Genomic DNA, 8,951 nt, shown 5'->3' on the forward strand with positions numbered 1-8,951 from the left:
AGAGTACCGAAGCCTACACTGTAAATCGTGTATCGCGTAGTACCGCCAAATTCGAGGTACACGTTAAAATAAAATGTATACATAATTATGAGCCCACCAAAATAGGAGGGACGATATTTTTCACGGTACATTAGCACGAGGTACATGATATACGAGGTAATAATGAATATATGACGATCAGTTGGAGGATACCGTCTCCAGGTTACTGCTCGAGGTATCTATATGACAGAATTCGTAGAAGATGAGGAAAAGGGAAAACAAGAACTAGAGATTCCTGAGAAAAGGAAAAGAGGAAAACCGAGAAAACAATCGAAGCAATTAGATGTACAGAAGCAGGAGGTCAAACGAAAGGAAAGTGAAACTCCAATGACTAGAAGTAGAACCAAAAGAAAGCTAGAAGACAATGAAAACACTAATGTTCGGAGAACAATAGAGGATACTAGTTTTGCTGATTACACCATTGTGAAAGATATCCAGCAGAACGCAGAGAATAGAGATGAATTGAGTCGATGTCTTCTGGCATCACTACATAAAGAGCCCTCGACATACGAAGAAGCTATGAAGAGCGGCGAAAGAGGGGAAGGTACACATTGACGGGCACATTAGTATTCTACTTAATTAGAAAGAGTTCTAATGAGCTTTGATTGTGATTCTCAAGAGTACTTGTCTAAGGATTATCCTTCTTGTAGGTGTCGACCTCATCACCATTGCAGGAGAAATAGGTCCACTCAGACAGAAGGTGCCTTAGAAGAGTGTCAAACTCTAAGAAGGCTTGACTTGATCGAGATCCCTAAGCCAAACTTCTGTTCAGAAAGGATTGTTAGAGATCAGAGCACCCAAGTGAACCTAACATCTTATCTTGAGCCCATTAGTAAGGTATATAAAGAGATAAGTTTGAGTTCACCTGGATCCTCTATTCTGGAAGGAGGCTCAAATAGTGACACAGAATTTGACAGGGTGATAGCTCAGCACGTGTCTCCTCTAAAGAGAATTAAACAAAGAAGATCTTACAAAATACCACAATGGCAGTTGCAAGACCCCTCAAGGACAGAATTAAAGAAATAACCACTGATCTAGATTATGCTAGTCAGTTGTCTTGCATGATCACTGAGCTCAACCTTAGTGATGAAGATGCTAAATTGTATTTTGAAACATTAAACATTGAAGCTCTTGATGCTACAATAGAACAATTAAGAATCTTCAATGAGGTGGCTAAGTACGAAGGGTTCAACCCCAAGGACATGTTTAACATCTTAATGGACAAATTTAAATCAAATGCTGCTGCTATAGCAGCAAATCCAGCTAACAAGATTGAGTTTGAGATATCAGCTATTGTTAATGGAGAGCCAAAAGATATGAAATTTTCCAATAATATGTCATTCAATAGCGACATGCAATACATCTGCCTTATGTTCATCACTCGAGGTGCAGCTTATGACAAGATAGTCAAGAAGAGTGCCGAAGTGATGAAACAGTGCATTAATATTATGAAGGTAAAGTATGGGATTAACACTGTAAAGAGGCGTGGTGGCCAGGCATTGGAATCAAGAGTCGTCACCATCCCAAGAATTGCAGCTACTTTCCCAAACATCACTGTTGACCTATTTCATAGAGGGTTTGGTAGAACTGTCTTCAACATGGATACTGCATTTCCTAATGTAGAGATTCCTAGAGCTTTCTTTTCTCCTATGATGACTGCCATTCTACCACACCTAGAGGATGCACCAGTGGCTGCTATGATGGTCTTGGCCATCATGACTGATGATGTGATAAATGGTCAAGGTGACAAGACTAGACTAGAACAAATGTTGACTTTCACTAAAGCTTCTTTTGGTTCTAATGCCCAGACTGAGAGAGTGAAGACAAAGTTGAGTCTTAGATGGAAGATCACTAACAATAAGAGAGTGAGAGTTAATGGAGGAGACAAGTTTGAATATACAGATGAGATTAAAAGTCTGAAGGAGATCTCATTGGCAAGAATAGCTGCTCTCAGACCCAATGATCCAAATTTAAATTCTGTGTTGAGAGAGTTGGAAAATTTGTAATATAATTCCATGTTTTACTTTATGTTAGTTTATATTAGCAAGTAAGTGAGTTCTTGATAGCATGTAAGATTCCTATTTTATAATTTGACATTTCACTTATGTATAATTCTAATATTCTTGTATAATTTTAAGATAAGTTTATTTTTTGTAAGTTTAAATAAAGATTAACCCTAAATAAAAACTGGAGAAACGCTGTGATAGAGGAACTTGAGTCGATGTCGATTTTCGTTTCTGGTCATAAGCTGCTGAAGATGAGAAACTGATAAGGAGAAGTCCTAGTATTCATTTTGAGTCGCCGGTCATTGATAATGACATAAATGAGCACAGTAAACTTTTACGTTATTTAAATGAGATCCCAACAAACACAGATATATTGAGACGGTTATCGGAGTTTAACATAAAAATTAATTTAGAAAAATGCACTTTCCTACAGGATGAAATTACATATTGCGGGTATATAATAAGCAAAAAGGGGATCTTAAAGGAACCTAAGAAAATAGAAGCCGTTCAGAAAATGCCTAGACCTACAAATACCACGGAATTACGCGCCCTTTTGGGCCTAATAAATTATTATGGGCGTTTTATTAAAAATTTAAGTACAATAAAGCATCCCCTAAACAATTTATTAAAGAAAAACGTAACGTTTAAGTGGTCTAAAGAGTGTGAGATCGCATTTAACAAGGTCAAGTTAGAATTCGGAAGCGAAAAGATTCTAGTTCCCTTTAATCCAAAATTACCTCTAATACTCGCGGTAGACGCTAGTCCGTACGGAATCGGAGCAGTCCTCTCTCATAGGTACCCCGATGGTACTGAACGCGTAATACAATACGCGTCGAGTTCACTATCGGAAACACAAAAGAAATATGCCCAAATCGACAAAGAGGCATTAGCGATTATTTTCGGAGTTAAAAAATTCCATCAATATTTGTATGGAAACCGATTTACCCTACTAACAGATAATAAACCGTTAGCTCAAATTTTGAATCCACAAAAAGGCCTTCCAGCGTACAGTGCTATGCGTATGCAGCATTATGCTGTTTTCTTACAAGCCTTTAACTTTGATATAAAGTATCGTAAAGCAATAGAGCATGGAAATGCGGATGGCCTGTCACGATTACCCATACAAGGAAAGAGTAAGGGAAATTTCGATGCAATTGATATTTTTTAAGTCGAAAATATAGAAGCATTACCGGTAACTGCAAAAAGAATTAGGGAAGAAACGAGCAAAGATAGAACTTTAGCAAAAATTCGAAAAGCCTTAGTAGAAGGCAAAAGCCTTGTGCCGTTAGGATATAATGATAGCGAATTTGCTTTACAAGATAACATAATTTTAAAAAAAGATAGGGTAGTGATCCCGGAAAAGTTACGCGAAAAAGTATTAAAAGAATTACACTCCGGACATTTTGGTACCGTTAGAATGAAACAATTGAGTTGAAATTTCTGCTGGTGGCCGAAAATAGACAAAGATATTGAAAATGTAACAAAAAACTGTGAAACATGTATGCGTTTTAGCAATAATCCCGATCGTAAAATTAAACACCATTGGGAAACAGCATCCGGACCATTCGAACGGGTACACGTAGATTTTGCAGGTCCCTTCATGGGGCACATGTTTTTTGTATTAGTAGATGCCTATACCAAATGGCCGGAAGCACACATAGTAAATAACATGTCGGTACAAAGTACCATAGAAAAATGTAGAGAAATATTTACCACGTTTGGTTTACCGCAAACCTTAGTTTCCGATAACGGTAGAACATTCGTATCTACAGAATTTAAAAAGTTTTTAGAGAATAACGGTATCTATCATAAATGTACGGCTCCGTACCTTTTGGGGAAAAAAGGTTTACGCGCGGTGTCATCGGCGCGGTCCAAACTGTACATGCGCAGATTTACCCGCCCAGATCAAATAAGGTGCCGACAGAGAGTGCCCATACCAGAGAGAAGCCTGAAGCCTATCACACAATGCCAGGCAACAGGCAATAGGAATAGAGAATAGAATTTTTGACGCGTTGGATTCGTCGGAAATTTTCTTCCAACCAATCCAACGCGTCAGAAATTCTATTCCCTGTTCCTATTGCCTGTGCTTTCCTATTGTGTGATAGGCTTGAGAGATGTCACGGCCCCGTTTTTCGTGATTGGCGAATGCGATACGCCCTCTGTGGACATTGAAAACGTGGACATTGAACTACGTAGCCGATGTCCACATTTTGCCAAGTGGGTAACGCAGATTTGCGAAATTTTGGTTGCGTTTCGTGCTATAGTCAGCTCCTGTGCGATGCTCTTGTACTTAAGATTATTTTAAGTACAAGATCCCCGGGCAGAAATTTGGTCAGGCATACCTGATGCACGATCAGGGCCTTACCATGTGAAGGTAAGGTGTGCCTGAAAGGGTTTTCCTGAAATCACCCTTATCTGGACCTGAATAGGTACTAATAGGGCGCCCCTGATAAAAATTGCCTGATGTTATCCTAATCAGGACCTGAACAAACAGTAATAGGGTGTGCCTGATAAGGATTAAATAATAATATCCTTATCTGGACCTGAATAGGCACTAATAGGGCGCCCCTGATAAAAATTGCCTGATGTTATCCTAATCAGGACCTATTCCCCTAACCTCCGCCGTCACCCGCGAAGGCCCGCAAAGGCGCCGAGCCTCGCGAGTGGGGGTAGCAACTGACAATGGCCTAGTTTACACCGTGCGTTTAGGCCGCAACCTATACCTTATATTCAACCCAAACACGATAGGTCGTGACGATGTAAACAGTTGCGACCTCGCTTGGATCAGGTCTCTTTTTCGCGTGCCCTGACCTAAATTAGGTCACACGACGTAACGCGTGTAAACGCAGGTGATCTAAAGATCGCCTAAAGTGCAGAGTAAACAAAGTACAAACGATATGTATGAAGTTATGTATGAAGATGGCATTCACATGAGGACTAAATTTTTACCTATATTCGACCCAAAAGTATCATAGGTCTACATGGTGTAAACGTTTTGTTTAGAAGCCTATTTTAGGTCAGGGCATAGGTCAGGTCGCGATCAGGTCGCACGGTGTAAACTAGGCCAATGAGAGTCGGCCGTGTCCCCGCGGATTGCGAGCTCTGAATTAAAATGTAATCGTATATATGTTTAATTTTAACAAATAAATTATTTTGTAGAATTGCCTGTGGAAGAATTAATACTAAAATGCTATCGGAATTTATCGGCACAAGTAGCAAGACTCGCAGGATATATCACAGAAATTAAAATAAAACAGGACGAGATCGTTTCTTCGCACCCTATTGAAATACATAGATCTTCAAATTTTTAAAAATTATATGACTTCTTAAAGAAGGAAAAAATCGAATCGATTCCTTTCAAAACATTGGAGTCTTTTAAGGTTTTTGATGCTGAATTAAAAAAAGATGAAGATCTTCGTGAAGATCTTGTAAGTAAATATAACAACATCAGAATGTGTATATGTATATGTATATATACATATATATCCTCACTCACGCGCATACACACATTCTAATTCGCATTCTTTCATTTATTTGTTCAGTCTGCTATTCGTTTCTTTCCTTCTTCATTTTTCTCTTTCTACCCTTTCTCGGCATGCAGCTACAAAACAATGTTACTTGCGTTACTTGACAATGTCGTTCTTGCGCGCACACTCACATTCATTCTGTCGCTCGCACACGGATCTTATCAATCATCGTCAATTCATTTCGCGTTCCGTTAGGCACTGCAACGCTTTTCCCTCCAGCAATCGGATCGGAATTTTTTGAAGACTCACCAAGAGAGCCAATATAGTTTCCAGACGTGGTCGTCAAGAACGTAGACAGCACGGACACAAAAACTTCATGTCTCTCGGTCCTGGTGCTTTACCTTTGTACGAGGCCAGGGCACACAATTTGCTGTGAAAGAAAAATTCATATACATATATGTATAACGAGACAATACCTATATATTTTTGGTTATTTAAATTACTGTACTTACTGTGAAACCAATCCTTGCAAAACTCCCAATCTCCTGGTGTACTTGTTCGTGTGAATTGTGTGGCTGCGTGTGTCTGTCCGCAGTGCTTGAGCTCAGGTCCATAGGTTTGCTAGGCCCAAATGACCATCGGTAGCTGGCGAGCCATAGGGTGCTTTCCAACAATGAAACACTGTGTCTTCTTCTTCTTCTAATTATGGCACCCGGCACCTGATAAACGGTAACCGATACGGTGCATCAAAATACACGTTATCAATAAATTCTAATACATATTTAAAAAGCTCCATATGTAAAAGTATCGAGCTTTTTAAATAAAATCCGAGACCCATAAATAAATGTGACACCCACTGGTCGAAGCTCAATCAAGAACGTTGCGACACCCACTGCCGAATTATCTCGATCTAACATCGACTACTGCGGACTCTGTCCTTTTTCGAGGGCAGTCCCAGCACCCAGTAGTCGAAGCTTGATCGAGAATGTTTCAGTACCTACTGTCAAATTATCTCGATTTGCATCGTCATTCGACGCGCAAACGCTTATACACGCAAGTTCAGTGCAACAAAATGCACGTTATCAATAAATTCTAATACGTATTTAAAAAGCTCCATATGTAAAAGTATTGAGCTTTTTAAATAAAATCCGAGACCCATAAATAAATGTGACACCCACTGGTCGAAGCTGAATCAAGAACGTTGCAACACCCACTACCGAATTATCTCGATCTAACATCGACTACTGCGGACTCTGTCCTCTTTCGAGGGCAGTCCCAGCACCCAGTAGTCGAAGCTTGATCTAGAACGTTCCAGTACCTACTGTCATATAATCTCGACCTAACATCGACTACTACGGACTCTGTCCTCTTTCAAGGGCAAATGTAAATGGTAAAATTCTTAAAAATGTATCCGATCTTGATCCAACTAATTTAGTGACAAACCCAGAGTGTAACATGAACAAGCAGGTGAGTACTAATAATATTAGCAAGTCATTTTCATATTGATACAATACATTCGAAAAGAAATAACACAGCAACAAAAATTAAATGATAAAATAACAAAAATTAATAATTTTACAATATTATATATATATATCAATAGGCATGATATGGTGTCTTACGCCAAGTTCACACACAGTAAAGTATTTTTATATTATATGTATTATATATTTATATAGATTTCAATGACCCAGAAGATTAATGAAACCAGATGCATTGCCACAAGTAAGCCATCGTTCAGCAGTGTTCCTCAACCCTTAATGGGACTTCCATTTTCCATTAATGTTTACTCATTGTCAGATGTGAGTAACAACACTGAAGACATGAAAACACTTGATACTGACAATGAGACTTTTGATGGTAATAACGGAATGGATGATGACAACGAAAAAGAAATCTTAAACGGTATGCTTCTTCTAATAGCATATACAGGGTGGGCCATTTCAATCCATCCAATCGAATATCTCGAAAACCAAGTCCGGGAGAGAAAAATTTTTCAGACAAAGTTGTTTGGTTTCGAGAGGGCCATAAGATGGTACCATTGGTTTGACCTTGAAAAATTATTTGAAGGTCACATAAAGGTCACACCAATCTTGTTAAACGGCATTCCCTATTTTTTATTACATATTCTTGCAGCTGACCTCGAGGGCTTTCCAAAACGCTATAATTAAGTATTTTTTTATTAAGAACTTTTTGAGTTACTAAGGTTTGAAAGTTCCAATATTTTGACATAAATTACAAAATATCTTGTAAAATATTCATTTTTTATCATCTTACCTTAATACTTCTTTTAACAGAATTATGAGACAAATGAACCGGTGTACAGAAAACACAATTGTTTTAAAAAATGTTTTTATTACTTGTTACAAAATTGTGTTTTCTTTACACCGGTTGATTTGTATCATTATTCTGTTCAAAAAAGTATTAAGGTAAGATGAAAAAAAAAATCATTTTACAAGATATTTTGTAATTTATGTCAAAATATTGGAACTTTCAAACCTTAATAACTCAAAAAGTTCTAATAAAAAAATACTTTATTATAGCGTTTTGGACCTCTCGAGGTCAGCTACAAGAATATGTAAAAAAATACGGGATGCCGTTTCAAAAAATTGGTGTGACCTTTATGTGACCTTCAAATAATTCTTCAAAGTCAAACCAATGGTATCATCTTATGGCCCCCTCGAAACCAAACAACTTTTGTCTGAAACATTTTTCTCTCTCAGGCTTGGTTTTCGAGATATTCGACTGGATGGATTAAAATGTGTATTATAAAGTAATAAACTTTTTAACAAATAGATCAAATAATGTTTGAATATATTTATTATTTGATATAGATGCAGAGGTGAATACTCAACCAATCGTTGTCGAAGATATAGGTACAATTTTGAGTAACATTTTTGTTCAAAGTAGGTTAATATCAATTCAAGTAAAAACTGCAAATAATTTTTATAAGTTGTGTATCATAGTATTGTAGTATTTTCGAATTATATTGACACTTAAGAAATTTAAATTGCTGATTGCATTAAAATGTGAATCGTTTCTCTTCTTTCAGATTCTTATATGTTTGTCCTACAAAAAGTATTGTTTATATGAGTATTATGATATCAATATACATTACTTATTTGAGATATACACGAGAAGGTCAATAGTTTGCACGTAGACCTTCAGCAATTCAAGACGGAGATGAAACACGAAGCAGCTAAATATGCAAGTAGATTGAAAGAAGTTCTTGCTATCTTGAGAGATAAATTTTCACATGGAGATGGAAACACTGATTTAACTGTGGATGTAATGCCTGACTTTCCCTTGACCTCTGTTGAGGATTATGTGACGTTCAATCAACAACTGACAAATGATGAAGCAATTCGTAAATGTTTTGTAAGTATACTTTGAGTAAGATTCAATAATACATTGATTTATTGATTGTTTTACAAATTCA

The 8,951-nt window shown here is 37.4% G+C and overlaps 3 protein-coding genes across 5 annotated transcripts in view; 2 read left to right on the forward strand and 1 right to left on the reverse strand.

Annotated features, from left to right (window-relative positions):
* The first annotated feature begins 5,413 nt into the window (after positions 1-5,413).
* Positions 5,414-8,911, forward strand: LOC105560584. 2 transcript variants are annotated; one of them, XM_012009823.1, is made up of 4 exons: positions 5,414-5,473; positions 7,192-7,417; positions 8,347-8,418; positions 8,565-8,911. In XM_012009823.1, exons 2-4 carry the CDS (start codon positions 7,198-7,200, stop codon positions 8,603-8,605), a joined length of 333 nt encoding a protein of 110 aa, XP_011865213.1. In that variant the 5' UTR covers positions 5,414-5,473; positions 7,192-7,197; the 3' UTR covers positions 8,606-8,911. The 2 variants fall into 2 exon arrangements, with proteins under 2 accessions (XP_011865213.1, XP_011865214.1); XM_012009824.1 differs by lacking the exon at positions 5,414-5,473 and having other exon boundaries at positions 6,441-7,417; positions 8,347-8,388.
* The window catches only part of LOC105560583, a 12,484-nt gene continuing 9,155 nt past the window's right edge, over positions 5,623-8,951 (reverse strand). Inside the window, exons 4-5 of one of the 2 annotated variants that reach the window (XR_001008842.1) lie at positions 6,025-6,231; positions 5,623-5,942 (exon numbers count right to left, since the gene is read on the reverse strand). Coding sequence is in view for 1 of the 2 variants with exons in the window: in XM_012009822.1 (XP_011865212.1) it covers positions 6,216-6,231 (16 nt within the window). In the remaining variant the exon portion in view is untranslated. Of the gene's footprint in view, positions 6,232-8,951 lie in introns of both variants that reach the window. The other variant, XM_012009822.1, reaches the window with a different exon arrangement.
* LOC105560585 overlaps positions 6,227-8,951 on the forward strand; it is a 5,290-nt gene continuing 2,565 nt past the window's right edge. The window contains exon 1 of the mRNA XM_012009825.1: positions 6,227-6,427. The gene's annotated coding sequence lies outside the window, so the exon portion shown is untranslated. The remainder of the gene's footprint in view (positions 6,428-8,951) is intronic.

The sequence above is a fragment of the Vollenhovia emeryi genome, unplaced genomic scaffold (assembly GCF_000949405.1).
Source record: "Vollenhovia emeryi isolate VEMERY1.0 unplaced genomic scaffold, V.emery_V1.0 DF939227.1, whole genome shotgun sequence".
NCBI classification, from domain to species: Eukaryota; Metazoa; Arthropoda; class Insecta; order Hymenoptera; family Formicidae; genus Vollenhovia; species Vollenhovia emeryi.